At 39.2% G+C, this 23,799-nt stretch overlaps 1 protein-coding gene across 1 annotated transcript; it reads left to right on the top strand.

Annotated features, from left to right (window-relative positions):
* Positions 1–898: 898 nt before the first annotated feature.
* On the top strand, positions 899–22,263 carry LOC124863192 (tetratricopeptide repeat protein 39A-like). Its single transcript, XM_047357477.1, has 18 exons — positions 899–1,156; positions 3,319–3,423; positions 3,903–4,034; positions 5,724–5,782; positions 5,975–6,042; positions 6,275–6,339; positions 7,472–7,571; positions 9,588–9,653; positions 9,742–9,850; positions 9,948–10,015; positions 14,333–14,392; positions 14,560–14,721; positions 14,820–14,911; positions 16,626–16,746; positions 16,826–16,937; positions 17,023–17,137; positions 19,702–19,818; positions 21,719–22,263. Exons 1-18 carry the CDS (start codon positions 1,122–1,124, stop codon positions 21,822–21,824), a joined length of 1,692 nt encoding a protein of 563 aa, XP_047213433.1. The 5' UTR covers positions 899–1,121; the 3' UTR covers positions 21,825–22,263.
* The last annotated feature ends 1,536 nt before the right edge of the window (positions 22,264–23,799 follow it).

The following is a 23,799-nucleotide window of genomic DNA, read 5'->3' as shown; positions in this document are numbered from 1 at the left end:
GTGAACTGTCCAGCAGCCTATTGTTTATTTTTGCGTAAGAAGCAGGGTCGGCCTTCTACATTAGACGTACTAAGGTGCGTCACAACTTTAGTTCAGCCAATTAAATCATAACAACAAGGATTTAAAGCTACAAAACTATTTCACTACATTTAGGACTGCTTGAAATTGTGGAAAATGCATTTTTATGAAACCAGGGCTTCTGTTATACCTCAGCAGAGCCGCAGGCTGATCACACAGCAATGATGCAGTAAATCACGGAAAAGGAGACCCAACCAAGTAGTGCTGTCCAGAAGCCTGACATTACTGTTGAAACGTTTTTTGTAATATTCTAATTTTCTGACACTGAATTTTTTTTTTTTTTTTTATCTGTAAGCCATAATCATCAAAATTACAAGAGCAAAAAGCGGCTTGAAATATTTTACTCTATGTGTAATAAATCTAAAAATGATTTTCACCTTAGAATAGAATAGAACAAAATAAAACTTTAGTGTCTCTGTCACAACTACAACGACATGAGTGACAAAAAATACTGAACCTTTTCAAGAGATTCTTATTTTTTTGTTGTTCCTGAAAGGCATTAGGAGGCACAAACACTACCGGGGTCTTAATTGCCACCTTAGTGTCCTTCTATCAGCGGAACAACTCTACCTAAAGCAGAATTTCCTGAGCGAACAAAATTTCTCCAAACGTTTAAGAAGTTCAACAGAAATGATCTTTGAAAATTGTTGAAGCTGAAGAAGTGCTACACAACTTCAGTTCAGCCAATTAAATTATATGAAAAATGACGTAAAGCTGTAAAACTATTTAACAGTTAGTTAGTTGAACGCCTGATGCTGCGGTGTGTGTGCGTGGCAGCGGAGCCAGCGAGGAGGAGTCAGCGCGCCTCTAATGCGCACGCTCCAACAGTCAGATCCGCACAGATGAGTGCGTGCCTTCACCTCTGAATGCTTTTCCAAAAATTGAGAGGGGAGACTGTTTGCATCTTCGATTTCAGCTTCGGCATTACAAGTCTAGTTGGATCAGTTTGTTCGTAGATCTCCTGAATGCTGCTTTTCGGACAAGATCTGCTGCTGCCGCTGAGTTCCTAACAGGTGTTCAAGGCGCGCCGCCGGAGAGGAAACATGTCCAATGGGAAAGACCCAAATGCTGCAGAAAAGTGAGTACAGACTTCACTGGGAAAAGAAAACCGAACGTTTGTAGATGACAAAATTAGATTTGTTCCAAGAAAGTTTACAGCGCTCATGAGATCGCCGACAAATTTCTTGTTCACAAGCTTTGGGAAAACCCCCATGAAAACATCTACGCTGACATCTAAGCCAGGAAACAGCAGGAAGCCGTTCCAGTCCTCAAGTTCCCGCATACCGATTCATTTCACTTTGATGGAAAAGAGTGAGCGTGCAGAGCTGCTGTGTACCAGGAAGGAGAAACGACCTGTGTGCTTTTAGTTAGACAGTCTTACAAAAACGCGAGCAAGCCAAGCCTGTGGGAATGGCAAAAAGTTTGATAGAAATAGCCTCTTCCTATATGTTTTAAGCCATGACTGCTAAATTACAGAAACTGATTTAAGTTAAAAATCAATATTTATTTAGGATTTAAATAACCTGACAAATGTATTAATTATAGATAGCGAATCGCCATAGTTTAATCCGTATGTTACACAGACATAACAAACTGTTAAACTGTAATCATTGAAATTAGTGTATTGAGTTGCATACATTTAATTTGGATAGATTAAAATCTGTATTTTTGAGCTGAAATAAAATACACTTAAATCAATTAAGTTTCATACAAACAAACATTTGAAATGTACTTACTCCTCTAAATTAGTTCAGTTCAAATTGTTAAGGCCATTTTACTTCCTGGGCTTCTGCTCCCATGTTAATAAAAATAAATATATTGGTTTGTAATTAGATCATAAAACATTTGTAAAATTGTAATAAACCTTTTGAATCTATCCTAAGGAGGTGGCCTGTGAAACATCTCCCTGACAACCATTGGCAACCTCTGCCTCAGGGCTAAGAAGCTAAGCTATAGTCAGTTTGAATGTAGCATTAGGGCTGTTGCTAAATTATATTAAGCTGGATATAAACTTAAACTCTTTCTTTCTCAACCACAAGTCTAATGACAGTCTTAAGCTTTTACTGAGTTGATCTATTTAATCATAATGCAGCACAATGTTGCCTTCCAGACACCTCCCTAATGAGAACAGCTAAAGTCTTACTGTTGTAATGTTTTGGTAAAAGTTGTTACAAAATAAACTGTTGTTAGAATCATCCATAGTTGAGTATTATATTTGTAAAGTTATATGTTTGAGTAAAATTGCCAGCCTTGACAACCAATGATTTCAAGTAATTTTCTTTATTACAGTAAGGGAATGTGCTTGCATGATTTCAAAAAAATAATGAATACCAACAGGAGGTCACTTAGTGTTAGGTTTGATTATAGTCCTAATCTGTCATACTGTATAATTAAATTTTATGTGACATTTGAACATTTTTATGACTATTTATCTCGTTTACTTATGTAAATACCTAACTATAAAGAAAAAGAAACACACATAATCAATGTTTAAACCACATGGGTATGCAATTGAAGCAGAAACGGAGAAAATGGACACCTCTGGGTATAAAATTTGGGGTTCAAACTGGCAAAGAGACCAGCTGTCAAAGAGTCAAGATTATGACCCCTGATAATACTAAAATAACTCAAAATGATTTGCTGCTGGTATCTTTATTCATTGGAGTAATATAACTACATTTCCTTTCAGTAGACAGTGAGTAGGTTATAAAAAAAACATAATTTAAATTGTTAGTTCTCAAAGTGGGTATCAAACTGGATAAGAATTGACGCCAAAAACCCTGTTTCAGGTGGCTCCATTTTGTGGAAGGCCAGGGGGGCCAACTGCATGACTTTTTACATGTCTATGATGCATTGTCTTACTATTTATGCTTTGTGGATGTATTGTTTTCGCCTTGTTCACATATAAAACTTTAAGGTGTGAAACATGTTATTTAAAAGCAAACAACACCTCAGCAATGTGTCAAAGACATATAAAATGTATGTTGGCCTTCCATACATTCTTACCTGGCAAGGTAGCAAAATGGTCGGCATTTGTCAAGGCAGTCTGTTAAAGGAAAGTGAAAGCTTTGAGGCAATTGTTCATATACATGGTTTAAACTCTGAATGCTAAATAAATATGTGATCCTCCATGTTTTCTATGAGTGTATATAGTGCTACATTACAGCATCACAGCAACCCATCCCCCCTCACTCTTCAGTATATCTCTTGTGCTTAACTTTGCACCCATTTGTAATGCAGCTCCTCCGAGATGACCCTGAAAGCATGTCTGGATGAGTGCATGGAGGCCTTGGATCTCTTCCTTAACAACCACTTCAATGAGAGCCTAGAGAGGCTGCGGCCAAGGTAACAATAATCCCCAGTCAGGCTCCCGGAGGGAGGGGGCTTCAGCTTGCTCCCACCATAAAAAGTTGTATGTAAAAGCCCATTGTGTGTGATGTTTCAACACATTATTAGTGGTGTGTTTACAGCATGATGTCAGCAGTATTCAGCTTCTGCTGTGATCTTCAGACTTGTGGTATGAGCTGTGACACATAGGCCTGGCAGGCTTAAGGTCTCCAGGATATCAAGTGTTTGTTAAAGCTGACGCCCAAGGTCTGACTGATTCAACAGTCTGCAGAACGTCAGCTGTGTAACACAAACACATTGCAGGAGACAGAGCGAACAGGAATGGAAGAGGAGATCGAAAGAGTGAACGAGAGAAAGATATTTGCTCTTATCTTCGCTCTGCAGGAAAATGTGGCAGTCATACAGTAGCTAAGCTGTGTTTGCTTGCAGTAAGAGGTGGAGGATGTTGATCCTGCAATCCTGTGTTGCCTGTTTAGAGTCCATGAGAGTATGTACCATGCTCTTATCTATGCCACGGTACTGGAGATGCAGGCCATGATGACTTTTCAGCATGACGACATCACCAATGCAGGGAACACCATGAAGAGTGCCCAGAAGGTCTGTCAGAGGTCAGGTCATTCACCTTTCTTCTCTCATGAAATTTGTGCATCCTTTCTGTGATGCCCACCTCTAGGATAGGGGTGCAATTACATTTATTGCTTTGCTGTAACTATTTTGGTCAGAAACTCAACTACTTTGACTGTATTTGCATGTAACACAAGGCAAATGTGTCACAAGATAGCAGAGATTGTTGCATGATCAGTCTGTTATGAAAAGTTAGAAGTCACCCACACAAAAGGAAGACAAAAAAACAGAGGAACGGGTAAATGTTGCACCTAGTCACAGTACTGTATTATGACTTAAAGGGAAGATATCATTAGTAATTTGTCCAGTGAGGAGGAGGAAGTCAGAAGAAAGGTTGTCTCAGAGCATTAATCTGGAGACCTAACAGAGCAGCACCCTACCCAGGGATTCAAAAGCTCTCTGTGGTGAGGGAAACTCCTGCCTGTTATTACACTTTTTCTTACCTGAGTAACTTTATACTATAGAAAGTAAAATCATAGTTTCATTTAAGTTTGACATTTAAATAGATATATTTGATTCTTTCACATGTTCCCGAGATCCCAGTCCAAACAGGATTTTTACTATCATTGTTTTTGTTTCGTTTGTCTGGGTAAAGAAATACCTGGTTCCTGGTTCAGACGTGTTCATTTTTCCTGCATTTTTTACAGTTGAAAATGTAAACTTTCCGTTCTGTTCTGAAAGAACAGTATTAGAAAGATTGCATTTAATGCATCATGTAAAACATTATAAAAAAGTTACACTTTACCAGATGCCAGTAAGATGCATTTGTTCAGTTAATTATAAAAGTGTAAGTGTATGGCAATTATTGAGCTTGATTTAGGAATTACAACTGTAAGTCACCCTAAACGCTGAAGGTTTCCCATAAATGGGAGTAAGTTTGAGATGCCTCACCTGATTGCATCTTTGATTTAAGCTTTCTTTACACTGTGGCATAAAGCGCCAAAATTACCGTCACAGTGTTACATGTGTTGGCAGATCTCTGCTGGTTGTCTAGAAGTGAAGAAATGAAACACATTTTGTTGAACTAGGTTCTGTCACTTCTTTAAAGAATGTATGCCACTTTTGATGTCCCCGCATGGTGCATAGTGTGTATGCATTGATATGAAGAGTGTAGAATTCAGTTTTCTGCTGCTGGGATGAGGTATTTTACTTTTGCCCTCGAGTGTCTAATCATTTGTGGCTGAGAAAATACAGCAAGTGGGTCGGGCTGCTGTTTGCTAAAATCTTACCAAGGATTTGGCATGCTAAAGTAAGTAAATCTTCGAAAACAAAAGGCTGGATCACACTGATTAGTGTGCACCTATTGTGCAAAGTTCATGAATACTCCAGTCTTTTCTGCACTTGCAAGTTTGCTGTCTTAAAGCTGTGCAGCTGTGCAGCACAGAGTGCCATGATTTTTCGTGAGCAAGTCTTCATCGGTGCAGACAGAGCATCTGCATAGCATAGCATAGCATGATATGAAACAAAGGTATTATGGAGTCAATGCTGCAACATTGTTACATCACTGTAACAATTGAGTTGCAGTGGTGTATTTGTGTGGTGTATTTGGTCTGGTAAGAACATATGAGATTTTAGTTTTTATTTGAATTTACTTTGAATTTGATGTTTTTATTATAATCATTTGAAATGAAATTCCTGTAATTTGAACATTTAAAACAATTGAAATGTTGCAGGTTTCGACAGAAATCCCAAGGTTTGGCGAACAAGTCAGTCGGGGAGTCGCTTTCTGAAGGTAAAAACGAAAGAAAAATGCGTGTTCTGCCTTTTAAAAGATGTTATGTGGTTAACATATGCCAAGTCATTAAAGGAGAAAATGATGGGTCAGACCCTGTGAACAGAACCACAAAGTATGACTGAGGCTGGTGAGAGTGCAGCTGCCGTATTTCACACTTTATTGGATGTGTGTGTTGGTGTGTTTTTGCAGTGCAACTCCATGCAGAGGTGTGTTATGCAGAGTGCCAACTCCAAAGAGCTGCTCTCACTTTCCTCCAGGTAAACTAATGCTGCTTCACTTATTTAAATAGACAGATAACTCTATGCCTCCATGTAAACACAGCAGCAAAACAGCTAACATCTCCCCCACAATACAGTGAAAAGCGCTTCCCATTTTTCTGGAGTGTGGTACTTCAACTCCGCTTAACCGAATCTAATCTATGTCCTTTAATATAAATGTGTGCATTTGTTTGTTTTATAAAATTTCACCTTTTTTGTTTTGTTCTTGCAGGATGAGAGCATGGTGAGTTTTATCAAAGGTGGGATCAAAGTACGAAACAGTTACATGATTTACAAGTAAGTTCTTATTAAAACATGAAGCCTACACTGAGTTATTGTTTTTACTTTATGTGTTTTCTAAAGTTAAGACCTAGTCTAGTTGTAAAACAATCATTTCCACCCATAAACTACATCAGTTTTAATTTTTGAATTCATTTTTCTTAGTTTGTAAGAACAAAATAAATGTACAGCCTTTTCTATAGGCAACTCATCATTCAACTGCAGTTCAAAGCGACGTTCACATTTCTGTAGATTTTGACAGACAAGAAACATTTATGAGGACAGAACTACTAAATAGCTACACAGCTACAGTGCATTGCATAAGTATTCATACTCCTTGAACTTTTCCAGATTTGATCACTTTACAAGCATTTTCTGTGATAGATCAACACAGAAGAGTATGATTGTGAAGTGAAACAAATAAGACATAAATGTACATTTGATAAAACCTATTTACACGTAAGAATGGCCCAGTCAAAGTCCATACTTAAATCCAATTGAGAGTCTGTGGCAAGACTTGACAACTGATGTTCACAGACACTCTCCAATCCAAACTGAGCCAGTGATTTGCAAAGAAATGTGGGTTAAGCTTCAAAGTTGGTAAAAACAGACCTGAGGACTTGCAGCTATAATTGCAGGACAATGTGGCTCTACAAAGTATAGACTCTGGGGGGCTGGATAGAAATGCATGCCACAAGATTTAGATGTATATCAGTAAAATGTTTTTCAAACAATGTGCCATTTCATTTGTGTTGTTTATCACATAAACCCCTCTCAGAAAATACATTGAGGTGTGTGGTTAAAAGGGCATAATTAGGGCAATGGACTACTTGCTGCACATTTGGCAAATTGTGTGCTAAGATAAGGTGCTTTATATTACAGAAGTAGATGAGAGGTAAGCTTTTAATCACTTTTTAAATACATCTGATTCTGTCTTGTAGAGGATCTCAGAAAGACAAGAAGAACTGAGAATTAAACAGTAATACAAAAAAACTCAACAATTTGGTTCATCTTGCTTTTAGGTCTATTAGCCTGGTTTTTTTTATATGTTTATTGTGATCTTCATGCCGATTTTTGTACATAAGCATGCAATTCTTTTGAACAGATGATTGTTGTTAAACAGTTGCTTCGCCTCTCTTTCATGATCCAGAGACCTGCATAACTTCATAAAATCTCACAACTGTGTCAAAGGACCCAGCCATATTCACTTAGAGGGAGGGATATCTTTCGGAGTGGGAGCATTTAACCTGGTATGTCACAAAATATACACAGATAACTAAAAAGTAAGAATATTTTCTCTTTAAGTTGTACGTTTTAAATAATGCTGCATTATTAAAAACAATTTTGGTCTTTAAATTGTACTTTGTCATCAAATTTGGTACATTAGTGAGATTTTTCTCTATGGCAAATAAGATCACCTTTACCATCCTTATCTGCCAGCTGATGCTAGCTCATCACATTCACTCTGACTATTTGGAGGTTTTGACAGTTTGTTCGTTTATGACATTCATTTGTGTGTTGACGTGATGCCGAGGCAGAAAGACATTAGCAAGGGTCTTAGAGAGGACAATCTTGCTTCCCATCAATCTGGGAAGAGTTATAAATCCACTTCCTTGTTTGTAAGGATTTTCAGATGAAACCTTTTGTTTTAAATAAACATGGTAGCAACGTTTAGGTTTGCAAACCTCCTTCTCAACAAGCCACTGAGTTTGATTACGGAACAATGTCCAAAAGTGCAGCGAAATCTGGGCAATGTTTTATATCATATGCTCTAACCAACCATGAAGTTGTTACTCTGCTGATCCTGTAATGTTTGTAAGCACACATCAACATGTTGCTAGGATAATTGTATTTGGCTGCAGTAATTACCCACAGAAAAACATGTTCTCATCCTGCTGATGATTTTGTTCTTACAAATTCAAAGAAACCATCAGTCAGAAGTAGAAATACTATCTGTTTGACATGAGGCTTGTTGGAACTTAAATGCCACAAGACAATTCAACTTTAAATCCCAATTTCCTTAAAAGATCTCTAGAAGGTTCTTCATGCTTTTATCTCCTCTTGCCTGAACAATTGTAACTCTTTATACATCGGGTTAGATCAGTCATCCCTGCATTGTTTACAAATAGTTCAGAACGCTACACCTTATCTTTAACCGGTACGAAGGAGCATGAACACATAACTTTTGTTTTACAATCTCTTCATTGGCTTCCTGTTTGTCAATGCAACGATTTAAACATTTTGTTGCTCACTTTTAAAGTTTGGAATGGTCTAGTCCCACTCTATCCATTATCTCCTCAACATCCACACACCTATGAGAGTACTCTGGTCAACCAGCCAGTTCCTCCTCAATATTCCGAGACGTAAAACGTAAAGTTGATCTAGGATTGGCTGTGGCCGACCCATTACTGCGGAATACCTTACCTCTACATGCCCACCCTCCCCAGAGCACAGAATCATTTAAATGTGTTTTAAAAACTCGTCTCTTTCCTCTGGCCTTACACTGATTATGAGACGCTAAATAAATTTTATAAGACCTAACTCTTCTGTTTTTTATTTATTTTTATCACAGTTTGCTATATTTGATTGTTAGTGTAATTGTGAAGAACTTTGGTCATTTGAACATTGTCATTTGACATAAATCTCAAGCAGAATGTGAAAAAATGTATAAAATATAGTAGCTGTCTTTATAGAATTCATTTTCTATCTAGGCTTGATGGCAAACTTCTTCTTTGTGCATATCTTGCCATGAATTGTGTTAGGATCGCACCAATGTGAGTTTGAAGTTAATCTAACAGATTAATCTTAAAGCCTCTGAGTTGCCAAAGGATGTAATTGCAAGCTTCTTTCAGGAGGCACTAATTAATTTAGAAGCTTCTTCAACGTCTCTTTCTGAAAGGGGGGTTGAAGTCAACCCACTGGTTTTACACCTCAGTGCAACCAAGGGAGGTAGACACAGCACTGTAATGTTCAACTCACATGTGGGTTAGCCTACTTCAGGGCTCAAGAGAGTGATGTAACCAGTGTTGTGCCAGTTCACCCTGGCACAACACTAGAGTAGTTTTTATTGATTTTTGAGGTTGTATTTATCTCATATTAGGACTTGATGATGACCAGATACTCTAAAATGTGTAATGTTAAAACTGGTTATTGTTATTCTTATTTTCACAATGACTTATAGATATTTTTGCATCTCCTAATGTCTATACATTTTGTCAAATCATGTGCTTGTACCTTAGAGCTAATCAAATCTTCTTTACTTTCAGACGCTGTCTCTATTTCCTCCTCGGATACTTAAAATGTTGGAGTTTGCAGGCTTTTCGGGTGATAAGGTGTGATGTTTGCATTATCTTCCATCTTACATTTACTCAGCAGCCTCTTACAGCCTGGTAGATGTTTTCCACATGTGGTCTGTTGCAGGAATATGGTCTGTCTCTTCTCTGTGAAGGTGCGACAGGAATGAACCTGCGCTCCATGCTGTGCGCTCTGCTACTGCTGTGCTACCACACCTTTCTCACATTTGTCCTTGGTAGTGTTGCCACTGGATTCGTGTGAAGATTTCATTCATTATTCTCCCTGGTTAAAAAGTCTGTATGATTTCCTATTACTTGTTTTTATCCTCGCAGGAACGGGGGAGGGAGAGGTCTCTGAGTCTGAGAGACTGCTGAAACCTTTCCGGCTCCGATACCCGCGGGTAAGAATCGTTGCCTAAGAATGAGCTTTTTTTACTATCTCCTGCTATCTCGGGGTATTGAGTAATAAGGCTACCATCCATTTACCTTTAAAAGTTGAAACTAAGATTTTGAAATGACATTACACCCTTAACTGTGTTTCAGTCGGAAGTAGGAACACCAGAGAGATTGGCTAATCGCTGTGCAAAGTGACTCGGCTAACTACCGTTATAATAGTAATACAAGCTGCTTGCATACTTACTGCAGCAGCATATTTGCTAGTCAATGTTGTATGGACAATGTTATTTTGTGTGTGGTTGATTTAATGAGATGCAAACCATCCGAAATGCCAATATATCAGTGAGTACAACAGCTACCTTTTTTACATGCGGCAGCCATTTTGAATTTTGTTGATGGGTTGTTTAGAAAACCTCCAACTTTCATTAGTCTGACAGCAGGGGGTGCAAATGAATTATTCCAAAGTGGAACTTGAAAATTCAGACTTGAAATTCACCAACCACTACACCACCCCCGAACCCCCCCAAAATTTGTTTATTTAGTCTCATGTAGTTGACTGACTCATAAATGACACGTCTATATTTGTTCACCATTTATAACTGCTGAGCAAAGTTTACACAAAAAGTGGATGAGAAGAGGTGATTGAAGTATGAGACTGTGCGCTTCTTCCTGTTGATTTACTCAAATTATCTACAAAGGTGGGAACAAACTGTTCAATAACCTGATTGTTTTGAGTGGTGAGAGATTCAAATTTATCAGACCTCTTTGAACTTTTGAACAAAGCTTGGAGATTTTGAATGTATGCATGAAGTTCAGTAATGATCAGGTCTGAAATTTTAAAAGCTACAACTGGGTTCACATCTTGGAGGTTATCGTGGATTTTCTCTAACCCACACATTCTGAAAAGTAAACATAAAGGCTCAATTATAGAAATATAGCCCTACTATTATTCAAATAGGTCCCTCTTAGCAAATGGCAAGAAAACCACATGCTTTTTCTAGATATAAGTGAGGTTCTGGGGTAATTACAGTTCACTTCAATTCAGCTTCCATATATAGCACTGATCAACAACAGATTCCTTCAATCATTTAAAAAGATCAAAAGTCAGTTATAGAAATTTTAATTCACAGTCAATCCAGTCAAATTCGGTTTTATTATTCAAATTGGTAAGACTTTTTTTTTTTTTAAATAAAACTCAACCAATTCCATCGAGTCTATGACTTTGCAGCAATCAATTCTCTTGAACGAGCAAGTAGTGACAATGGAGAGTCGACTACATGGAGTCTTTAACTATGCAGATTAACAGCAATCCTTTGTACAGAGGATGCAAGTAGTGACAGTGGAGAAGATTACCCCCCTTTAACAGAAGGAAACCTTCAGCAGAACCTCGCTCAGTGTGAACGGCCATGGGTATGAGAAGACAGAATAGTCATACAAAAACACAGAGTACTAGTCTAGGAGTACTTTCAATGTTGCAGAAAAGAAAAAAATAATTAAATAAGGAGTTAGTGGCAGCAGTAGCTCATTATCTAAGAGAAAAACACAGCTAAAAATCTGAGCTCTGACCTAGTTGTAAAATGTAAAGGATAAAAACAGTAATAATAATAATTAATAATAATAATAATACATTTTATTTGAAGGCACCTTTCTAGACACTCCAGTATACCGTACAAAGACAAACAATTAAAGCAATGCAATAGAAATAAAGAGACCATATGGGAGGGAGTTATAGTAATCAAGATGTGAGATAACAAGGCTATTGAAAGGATGGCAGCAATATGAGGGGAGAGATATGGACAAAGATGGTTAATGTTTCTGAGGTGGAAGTAAGCAGTGTGATGCTTTTGATATGTGACCTGAATGAGAGAGTGCTGTCTAAGATGACACCCAAGCTCTTTACTAGAGGAGACAGGGAGATGGAAGAGTTATTGGTGTTGATGGGAAGCTTGTCTACTTTGTTCAGTGTAAATTTAGTACCAATTAGAATAACTTTTAGTTTTATTGCTGTTACGTTTTAGAGAACCAATATTTGACTTTCTGGAAACAATTAGACTGGGAGTAAGGTGGTAGGATATTAGATGGTTTGGATGAGTTGGGTGTTGTTAGCGTAATAATGTAAATGTATGTTGTATTTTGGAAGATGTAAATGATATGTAAATGAGATAAATGATAAATTAAAGGGGGCCTAGTACTGATCCTTGGGGCACATCTGAGGAAACAGAAGAATGTTGGGAAGAGTAAGGACCAAGTTGGATATACTAAGAGAGATTGGAAAGATGGGCGATAAACCAGTGAAAGGGTGTGTGGGAAATGCCAATTGAAGTAAGTCTGTCAATCAGGATGGACATGCAATAGTTCAGCCAATGCCCCGCTTCAGGAAGGTGTCACAGTTAAACAAAAATGCCAGGCAAGATGTACCTTTTATGAAGAGAAAATATGAAAAATGAAGAAACAATTAATGGCAGCAATGAATTACATTAGGGGTAATAGGATTAGTAGGACAAAGTAGCAGAGTGAGGAAATGTGGTTATGTCCTCTAGCAGCCCAGGCCTATAGCAGCATAACTACAGAGATAGCTTATGATAACCACAGCCACTCTAACAAAGCTTTATTAAAAAGAAAAGTTTGTCTTAAAAGCAGACAGGAGAAGGAGAATTTTAAACCGTATTCCAGATTTAAGAGGGGCGTTAATGGAAAAAAGCTAAAATTAGAAGAATATGGTCCTTCTTTTGAATTCTCATCAGAACTCTCACTGCAGTGTTTTGGGATATGCTAAAAGTAAATTCTGTCTGGTTATTTGCTTATCAAAATTCGTGGAACTCATTTAAATAGCTTCGTTTCCTGGCATGGATCCAGCTTTAAAGCTTAGTCCAATGATTTTCATTAGGCTTCCTTAGTGCTTAAAGTAGAAGAACCCTGGACTTTTTCTTTTGTTTCTTGAACACTTTCCAATTTTCAACCAAAAGGATTCTTCAGTTTTTGTTGATATGAGATCTGGCTAAGCAGAAACTTAATTTTAGCTGCTCTATCAGTTCAACCACCAGTTTGGATATGTGTTTTGGATCATTACTCCTGTTCTAAGTTTCAATCATTTAGCAGTTGTAATGCGCCAGCACCGGGGGCCAACTCATAGCATAATGCTACCACCACCATGTTTGACAGTGTTCCAACTGTAGATTAAGCCCAAACGCACATTGAACCGGTTGTAGGATTGCATTAAGCAGGCTAATCTAATGCACTAGTACCAGCAGCAGCAGAATAAAACCTTAGCGTGTTGCTGCTACCAGCATGCTGCACTGTTAAAACAGTGTCCTTGATGTTGAAAGCCTCACTTTGACTCCTCCAAACATAGTTCTTGTTAATATGGCCAGATAGCTTATCCTTGTCTCATGCGAGCATAATAGGTTTTTCCAGAATAAATTTGGCTTGTCCCTGTTGACTGTACTGCAGGTGTTCCAGTACCTTCCAGTTTATGAGCTGCTTGTACCTTGGTGGTTTCTGGGTTGTTCCTGAACATCCTCACCAATTTCCTTTCATATGAGAGCGACGGTTTGGGTCAGACAGTTAAGCTTGAACCTATCTAAGCGTTCCAACAGGAAAGTGATTCTGAACAGACATTACCCTAACCTCAACCATATTAACAATACATAACATTTATTGATCATGCTTAAAACCAGGGTCTCGGGGAGGCAACCAACCAGGTCAAATGAACCTCACCTATTCTGCCAAGCAGAGTGGGGAAATATCCTGACAAATGTAGGCCAGAATCTTGTCATGGCTACAGGAAGTATGTGGTTGAGCTGCAACTTGAACTTGCTAAGCGACACTGGCACATTTATGCCCCCAGTTCCTGTTTTTTGATTAATTGAAGCTGCGCGTTGCATAATGATTCCACTCTGGTTCAAATAAATCATATAAATTCCCTGAATGAATATGATATTCATGTCGATGATGACTGTATGTAAACGACTGAACAAAGATGTACAAACACAGTTTCTCATGCACAAAGAGTTCTCAAAGCAACGTTGTTTTTTTTTTCTATTATCATTACAACTTTGTTCTCTCTCTCTCTGTCCTGTCACTCTGCATGACTCACATTCTTGTAAATTCACAGGCCTTGTATCCCACTCCACCTTTTCCCCACATGCCAACCTATCCCACAGAGCAAACTAAACGCTGTGTGTGCTGAAGCTGAATGAAAATGTCTTGGTCAAACACACCCATGAATGATTGTTACATGCATGGAGATTGATGAGAATTTAACAGTTAAACAACTTGGTGACTGAAGTTGTATCGGTTGCATTTTTTCCTTTATTATGCAGGGTGCAATATTCCTTTTTTTCGCTGGCAGAACCGAGGAGATTAAAGGAAACATTGATGAGGTTTGTGTTTTTTAGAAAATCAGCAAATGACATGCAAGGGTTTAATGTTTTATTTCTTGAACACCTGTTATGTAAATGCAACCCTTTCTCACAGATTTAAATGATTATTCAGTGACTGCTGCATCCTCCTTCTTCTTATTTGTCATACCGTTTTACTGTGCTGCCAGGCGGTGGCGCTATTTGAAGATGGCTGCAAAGCCCAGCAGACGTGGAAGCAGTTCCACCACATGTGCTACTGGGAGCTGATGTGGTGCTTCACCTATAAGCGTGCGTGGAAGATGGCGTACTTCTACGCAGACCTGCTTAGCCAGGAGAGCCGCTGGTCCAAGGTGTACAACCCTGCACAGGACAGGTTTACACTCCAAGGTTTTGTTTAACTTGTTGAGAAAAGGATGAATGGTTCTTTTCTTCTATGCTTCTCCTTTAGGCTATGTACGTGTACATGAAAGCTGCTTACCTCAGCATGCTTCCAGAGGAAGAGGCCAGGCCTTTTGGAGAGGATGAGGTGGAACTCTTTAGGTAAGTGTGCATTCTGGTTCCTTGGTGTTCATGTTCTATATTAAAAGGCTAGCTGGCATCCATATAAACAGAGAACTCATAAACAGATCACGTATACTGAAATGCGAAAGAATTTTATTTTTCAAAAAAGAATCTGAAAATTGGGATTTGCATTTGTATTTAGCTCCTCTGAGTCAATATAACCACCTTTCACTGTAATGACAACTGCAAATCTGCTGGGGAATGTTGCTACCAGCTTTGAACATATGGAGACTGAAGTTTGTGCCCATTTTGTCTTTGCAAAGTAGCCTAGGCTGAGATTGGATAAGGTCTGAACTTTGACTGGGCCATTCTAACACATGAATACGCATTGATCTTAACAATTCCATTGTAGCTCTGGGTGTATGTTGAAGGTTGTGTTCCTGCCTGAAGGTGAACCTTTGCCTTAATCTCAAGTATTTTGCGGCCTCTAACATCTTTTCATGATTTATGCCACACTGTAAAGGTGACTTCTTATGGCTTTCATTCAACAATGGTTTTCTTGTTGCCAGTCCTCCATAAAGACCAGCTTGTGGAGTGCACAACTAATAGTGGTAGTGCCAACAAATTTTCCTACCCGTGGTGTGGATCTCTGCACCTCCTCCAGCGTTACCATGAGCATCTCAGCTGTTTATCTGATTAATGCTCTCCTTGCCTGTTTGCCAGGTCTTGCTAGGTTCGTAGTTGTACCATATTCTTTCCACTTGCAGACGATGAATTGAACAGTGCATATATTTTATTACAACTTGGAATATTGTTTTGGATCCTAACTCCCCATTAAAGTTCTCCACAGCTTTTTTCCTTCACATGTCTGCTGTGTTCTTTGGTCTTCATGGTGGTGTTTGTTCTCTAACAAACCTCTGGGGATTTCAAAGAACAGCTGGACTGATACTGAGTTGAAATTACATGCAGACACAAATTGGGTGATTTTTTTGTTTTTTTTTTTTTGCACAAAATTTTATTTAGGGGGCTGCATACAGTTCATGTATCATGTATCATGTATCATGTATCATGTATCATTTTCTTTCTACTTCGCAATTATACGCTACTTTGTATTGTTTTTTTTGTTTTTTTACTACTGTTTTAATGGTTTTTAACCAACCTTTACAATCCAAGGACCCATTTTTGCATAAGTTCATCGAAATAACATTTAGCTGCATGAATCTTTAAAAACAACATTCAATTTTATAGACAATTTCTTAATCAACTGCTGTTAAAATGTTGTACCTAATGTTATAAAACGTATTTCATATGATTTTTTTTTATCTATTTTGTGTTTTATCTACTTAATATTTTTTAATATGAATCAGTTGAGGACCCAGAACAATGTTATTAGTGCAGAATTTGGTACACACTGTTAAATGACAACAGAATAGATCATTAGTTTTTGGTAGTTTTCTTTCTGTTTTTATGGGGGTTTTTAAAATAGAAAAACATCAAACTTTGACAAAAGAGAATTAACACATTTTTTTTTTAATTATCACCAGTCTTACTATTAAGGACGACCTATCAGCTCACTTTTGTTTTGTTGTGTCAGGCTAGATTCTGAGCAGTAGTTGCTGTTTTTCCCCTATATGCCAAAAAAAGTCAGTTAATTTCATTATTAAAAGAAATAAGTCATGTTCAGGCAGACTGGTCCTATTTTAAAGCAATGCATTTGTTCCAAATCGGTTTTACCCTCCTCCCTTTTCTGTAGACAAGTACCAACCCTCAAACAGAAGATAGCAGGAAAGTCTCCTCCAACAGAGAAGTTTGCGATTCGTAAAGCCAGACGCTACAAGGCTTCCAACCCAGTGAGGCTGCCAGTGCCAGTGCTGGTGAGTCATAAACCATAAATATATCACAGAAACAAGCGTGGGTTATTGTTTGGCTCACATCACAACTGCACAATTACAGGAGATGATGTACATGTGGAACGGCTTCAGTATGATCAGCAAACGACCAGAGCTGACTGAAGGCATGATGCAGACATTGGTGAAGGCGGAGCGCACTCTGCTGGAATCTCCTGGTATTGCAGCTTGCCCCGGACCATAAATGCCACAGGCTTTTTTAGCTGTGGAACCGGTTGACGACATCTGCTCTTTATTTTGCAGAAAACGAATATATGATGGATGACCGCTGCTTGATCCACTTGCTGAAGGGTTTGTGTTTCAAGAACCAAGGTATTCTGCAGGCTGCTGAGGAATGCTTCAACAAAGTGTGTTCAAGGTGGGCACATTTTAGATGCTTACATTGAGAATAGGACCATCTTTCTTTGAAATCTCTGAAGGTTCTTCGATAAGAAAGTGCCTACTAAGAAATGTACACTGCTCAAAAAAATAAAGGGAACATTAAAATAACACATCCTAGGTCTGAATGAATGAAATATTCTCATTGAATTCTTTGTACAAAGTTGAATGTGCCGACAACAAAATCAGACAAAAATCATCAATGGAAATCAAATTTATTAACCAATGGAGGCCTGGATTTGGAGTCACACACAAAATTAAAGTGGAAAAACACACTACAGGCTGATCCAACTTTGATGTAATGTCCTTAAAACAAGTCAAGATGAGGCTCAGTATTGTGTGTGGCCTCCATGTGTCTGTATGACCTCCCTACAACGTCTGGACATGTTCCTGATGAGACGGTGGATGGTCTCCTGAGGGATCTCCTCCCAAACCTGGACTAAAGCATCCACCAACTCCTGGACAGTCTGTGGTGCAACGTGACGTTGGTGGATGGAGCGAGTCATGATGTCCCAGATGTGCTCAATCGGATTCAGGTCTGGGGAACGGGCGGGCCAGTCCATAGCTTCAATGTCTTCATCTTGCAGGAACTGCTGACACACTCCAACCACATGAGGTCTAGCATTGTCCTGCATTAGGAGGAACCCAGGGCCAACTGCACCAGCATACGGTCTCACAAGGGGTCTGAGGATCTCATCTCGGTACCTAATGGCAGTCAGGTTACCTCTGGTGAGCACATGGAGGGCCATGTGTCCCTCCAAAGAAATGCCACCCCACACCATTACTGACCCACTGCCAAACCGGTCATGCTGAAGGATGTTGCAGGCAGCAGATCGCTCTCCACGGTGTCTCCAGACTCTGTCCCGTCTGTCACATGTGCTCAGTGTGAACCTGCTTTCATCTGTGAAGAGCACAGGATGCCAGTGTCAATCCTGGTGTTCTCTGGCAAATGCCAAGCATCCTGCACGGTGTTGGGCTGTGAACACAACCCTCGTTTGTGGATGTCGGGCCCTCATACCATCCTCATGGAGTCGGTTTCTAACCGTTTGTGCAGACACATGCACATTTGTGGCCTGCTGGAGGTCATTTTGCAGAGCTCTGACAGTGCTCCTCCTGTTCCTCCTTGCACAAAGGTGGAGGTAGCGGTCCTGCTGCTGGGTTGTTGTCCTCCTAGGGCCTCCTCCACGTCTCCTGGTGTACTGGCCTGTCTCCTGGTAGCGCCTCCAGGCTCTGGACACTACGCTGACAGACACAGCAAACCTTCTTGCCACAGCTCACATTGATGTGCCATCCTGGATGAGCTGCACTACCTGAGCCACTTGTGTGGGTTGTAGAGTCCGTCTCATGCTACCACGAGTGTGAAAGCACCACCAACATTCAAAAGTGACCAAAACATCAGCCAGAAAGCATCGGTACTGAGAAGTGGTCTGTGGTCCCCACCTGCAGAACCACTCCTTTATTGAGTGTCTTGCTAATTGCCAAAGATTTCCCCCTGTTGTCTATTCCATTTGAACAACATCGTGTGAAATAGATTGTCAATCAGTGTTGCTTCCTAAGTGGACAGTTTGATTTCACAGAAGTTTGATTTACTTGGAGTTATATTGTGTTGTTTAAGTGTTCCCTTTATTTTTTGAGCAGTGTATAAACAGCTTATTCCTGCTTTACCCCGTTTTATTTCACAATACATTAACAACTTCCACCCTGTAAATAAGAATGATGTTACCTTCCAACGTGGATGCTCATACCTTCATACCAACAATGCCTTGCAAAAGTATTTCTACCCAATAAACTATTTCAGTCTGTGAATTACAAACCCAAACTTCAATGTATTTTGCTGGGATTTTATTTTGACCAACTCAACGTGGTTAAATTTTTTCCATGAAAAAATATCTGAAAAGTGTATCTTTGTATTTAGCCCCCCACTGCACTTGCACCTGCAGGTCTTTAGGGTTATGTCTCTACAGCTTTGCACTCTGAACCAGCTTGGATGGAGAGAGTCCACAAATCTCTAATTTGGAGTCCTGCCCTAAATTATTTGCCACAGATTTTGGTCAGGAATTTGATAGCTCCTGCTGTATGTTTAGGGTCATTGTCCTGCTGGAAGGTGAGCCTACGCCCCAGTCCTAAGTCTTTTGCAGCCTATGAACATGGTTTCTTGCAGGATCGTCCTATGTTTACCATCATCAACGTTCTATCAATTCAGACAAACCTCCCTGTTCCTGCATCCAAAGCATCCCCACACCATGATGCTGCCACTGTTCAACTATAAATACATCATTACCCACACAATCGTGTGCAATTTTGTGTTGGTCTATCACACAAAACTCCCTAAAATTACAATAGATTTTGTGGTTATAATGTGATAAAATGTGAAGTTCAACAGGTCTGAATACTCTTGTAAGCCACCATACCTGCATGGGAAACCAAAGCTACTGCCTACATAACATAACTGACTATGCCTTATTCACTGCAGTCTAGAGTCTCTATTTAAAACTCTTGTTTATAACAGATTAATTGTACTGCTCTCTTTCTGTTTGTGTTTAGTGAAAAGAAGATCAAGTTTGATCACTACCTGGTGCCCAACGCTCTTGTGGAGCTCAGTCTGCTTTACATCGACCAGGGCAGGAGGGACGTGGCTATTAAAATACTCCACAAAGCCAAGTAAGTGAGATATTCACAGTATGATAAATAACCCTTTGTAAAATAATACAGTTTCATAGTATTAATGAAAATATTTAACATAAACATTTATAGCACCATCTCATTGCTTTTATGTTAAATAGAAATACAACAACTGTTCCTACTGCTGCCAAATAATTGTAACGTATAGAATATTATGGTTGTAATTTTGCCATCAATGTTTATGGACTCTCTGTGTTTTTTGCGGTCAGAAACCTTTCCATGCAGCCGAATGTGCTTTTATTGTAAGGGAGAATAAATATTAGCAAGCTTTCAGCCAGCTGATCAGCAGTGTGTAGCAATGGGTGGTGTAGGTAGATAATTACTACACTATGTCCCATAAAGCTGGAGAAAACTCTGTTAGCTGTTTAGAAAGCATAACTTTTTCAAACCTTGGCATTCCTTGATATGAAGACTAAACTCAGGCATCTCCTCAGTGCAGTAAACAATTATAAATCCAGACTAGACAGTCATGAAAGCTGTTAACAACATAGTTTTCACCATGTTATGTATCCAAACACTGTAGCTTTATATTTACTATTAGTTGTACTATAGCATTATAAAAAATCAAACATCAGAAGTCCAGATAAATTGCTTTTTACTGCAATAATTACTATGTTTTTCGATAAGTGGCAGTCATAATGAATTTTGATTTCAGAGTCAATAAGGAAACTCAGATTTTTCTAGTTGGAACTCCAACTTCATGAAGTTCATTCAACTTTATTCAAGTGTATATTTGCAACTTGGAGTTTGACTTTGAGTTTCCAGGTACAAATGAAACCCAGGATTTGACCTACCCTGAACAAACTAGTGGTACTTGCGCCGCCTTTAGCGGTACTCAGAGAAGATTTTGGTTTCAGCTATTTCCAAGGTAAATACAGAGCAGCTTAGCTGTAACATAGAGCAACAATAAGCCAAAACATATTTGCGTTACTACTCCAAACTGGGTCCAATGGAAAATACTTCAATCATCTCCAGGATTAAAACTAAAGCTGATGACAGTAAACTGAAAAGATGTGTTTGTGGCTAATTATGCTGCATTACATCTAGACTATTCCTACCAGAATCTGAATAAGGGAATAACATCAAACTCACCTTAACAATATTCAAACTGCAAGCAGGGAAACCAATAAGATCTTCTAATTGCTGTAATCTAAACAATTATTAGCAATATGAGCTTAAAGCAGTAAATGATATCTACAATCAGGGGTTGTACAGGAGTCTACAGGAGACAGAATTCAATGAGATACAAAATGGCCAAAGTGTTCTTTGTATGTCGGTTTATTACCTAAGGCAAGTTTAAACCCACGTCTGCCATGTTGGATTATGAGGTTTCAGCTGGTGAGAGATTCCCATCTTTCCAGTTTGGAATTTCAGATTCAATTGAACTTTCATGTCTATTTTTCCAACTTCAAATTTGTATTTCTGAAAAATAATAGAACTCAGAAATTGTTTTTTTCTTGTCTCAAAGCACAAAAAAGTCCTGGTCCTGTTGCAGCAATGCTCTGACAGTATAGTAGAACTTTGAAAACTTGTAATTATAGAAGTGATACTTTCTATAAAAAAAGTTTCAGAACCAATGGTTCTAAAACGTTAAAATCCAAGTTTGATGTACAAAGTTTTTGTTCTAAGATATTTTATATTGCATTAAAAAAGACAAAACTGTCCAGAATAACATTGGATTATTACTGGCCTCTTTAACCACAGACACAGGGTGCAGTGACATAGACTAATTAGGTGTGAATTACACTAATTTGTGTCCAGTAGTATTCCTACTTGCAGAAATCCAGTTTGGATGTAGGTTTGTCAGAAACAACAACTAGAAAACAAAGCTGAAAGAACTTCTGTGCAGCCTGACCATGACCTCTCCTGTGACCTGCAGGCACAACTACAAGGACTATTCGATGGAGTCCCGTACTCTGTTCAGGGTGCATGCTGCTCTGGCCAAACTGAAGGCGGACCCTGGGGAAGAAGTCAGGAATCTGTAACAGAACATTTCTGCAGAACTGACCAGAAATTTCACTATGTTTACCCATGTGTATTTACAGCAAACGTGACATTTCAATGCTTTTAAAAGTCAGATTCAATTCATGAAGGTATTTTTGTGCCACCACTGCGCTTTTCTGGATTTAAGTACAGTCTGATAGAGGTGACAGAAAGTAGCAGAGCTGAGGAATGTTTCCCTACCTTTCATAGGTGAACACACACCCGAGTGTATATACACATGTTCCTTTATTTAATAGAGGATGTTTTATGGTTTACATTAACGGTGAATCTTTACTAATTGAACTTTTATTGAGAAAATCAAATATATTTTAAGATTTATTAAATGTATGGTTGTACTACAGGGGTTGGACAATGAAACTGAAACACCTGGTTTTAGACCACAATAATTTGCCATGATATGGCAGCCCAAACCATCACTGATCCACCCCCATGCTTCACTCTGGGCATGCAACAGTCTGGGTGGTAAGCTTCTTTGGGGCTTCTCCACACCGTAACTCTCCCGGATGTGGGGAAAACAGTAAAGGTGGACTCATCAGAGAACAATACATGTTTCACATTGTCCACAGCCCAAGATTTGCGCTCCTTGCACCATTGAAACCGACGTTTGGCATTGGCATGAGTGACCAAAGGTTTGGCTATAGCAGCCCGGCCGTGTATATTGACCCTGTGGAGCTCCTGATGGACAGTTCTGGTGGAAACAGGAGAGTTGAGGTGCACATTTAATTCTGCCGTGATTTGGGCAGCCGTGGTTTTATGTTTTTTGGATACAATCCGGGTTAGCACCCAAACATCCCTTTCAGACAGCTTCCTCTTGCGTCCACAGTTTAATCCTGTTGGATGTGGTTCATCCTTCTTGGTGGTATGCTGACATTACCCTGGATACCGTGGCTCTTGATACATCACAAAGACTTGCTGTCTTGGTCACAGATGTGCCAGCAAGATGTGCACCAACAATTTGTCCTCTTTTGAACTCTGATATGTCACCCATAATGTTGTGTGCATTTCAATATTTTGAGCAAAACTGTGCTCTTACCCTGCTAATTGAACCTTCACACTCAGCTCTTACTGGTGCAATGTGCAATCAATGAAGACTGGCTACCAGGCTGGTCCAATTTAGCCATGAAACCTCCCACACTAAAATGACAGGTGTCTCAGTTTCATTGTCCAACCCCTGTAGATTATTCATGGAGAGGAAGATGGGGCAGGGATCAATGGGGAACCTCCTTTCCTGTAAATGTCAAAGTCAGTTTAAATGGCTGGTGTGAAAATCTTGATCCTCTAGCCAGAGTACTATGCATCCAAACTGTGATGCATGGATTGTGGGTATGTTTTTCTGTTTTACAGTGCCTTGCAAATGTATTCATATTTTTTGACCTTTTCTGCATTTTGTCCTGATCTCAGCCCCCTTTACTCTGATACCCCTTAATAAAATCCAGCGCAACTAATTTCCTAAAGTCAATTAATTAGTAAACAGAGTCCACATGTTCCTTGCCTCATCTAAACATGGAACAAGTATGGCACACGTACAAACCTAACAAGACACGGCTGTCCACCTAAACTGACAAAAACGAGAAAAAGCCAGGAGGCCCATGGTAACTCTTGAGAACATTTACCTAAACACAAAAAGCTGTGTGGCAGAAAGGTAACACTGTATATCCCCCCTGAGCACACGATTCCCATGATAAAACATGGGAGTGGTAGAATCATGCTGTGGGAATACTTAATCAGGAACAGGAAAGTTGGCCAGAGTTGATGGCAAGATGGACGGAGCTAAATACAAGACAATCCCAGAGGAGAACGCGTTAGAGGCTGCTAAAGACTTGGGACTGGGGTGGAGGTTCACCGTCCAGCAGCGCAAAAGCCCTAAACACACGATAGAGCTACGATGAAATGGTTTCAATCAAAGCATATTGCTAAGAATGGCCTAATCAAAGTCCAGACCTAAAGTAAATTATG

Source organism: Girardinichthys multiradiatus, chromosome X, assembly GCF_021462225.1.
Source record: "Girardinichthys multiradiatus isolate DD_20200921_A chromosome X, DD_fGirMul_XY1, whole genome shotgun sequence".
In the NCBI taxonomy this organism is placed as follows: domain Eukaryota; kingdom Metazoa; phylum Chordata; class Actinopteri; order Cyprinodontiformes; family Goodeidae; genus Girardinichthys; species Girardinichthys multiradiatus.
The sequence above is the reverse complement of the archived record's forward strand: the minus strand, read 5'-3'. Positions and strand labels throughout refer to the sequence as shown.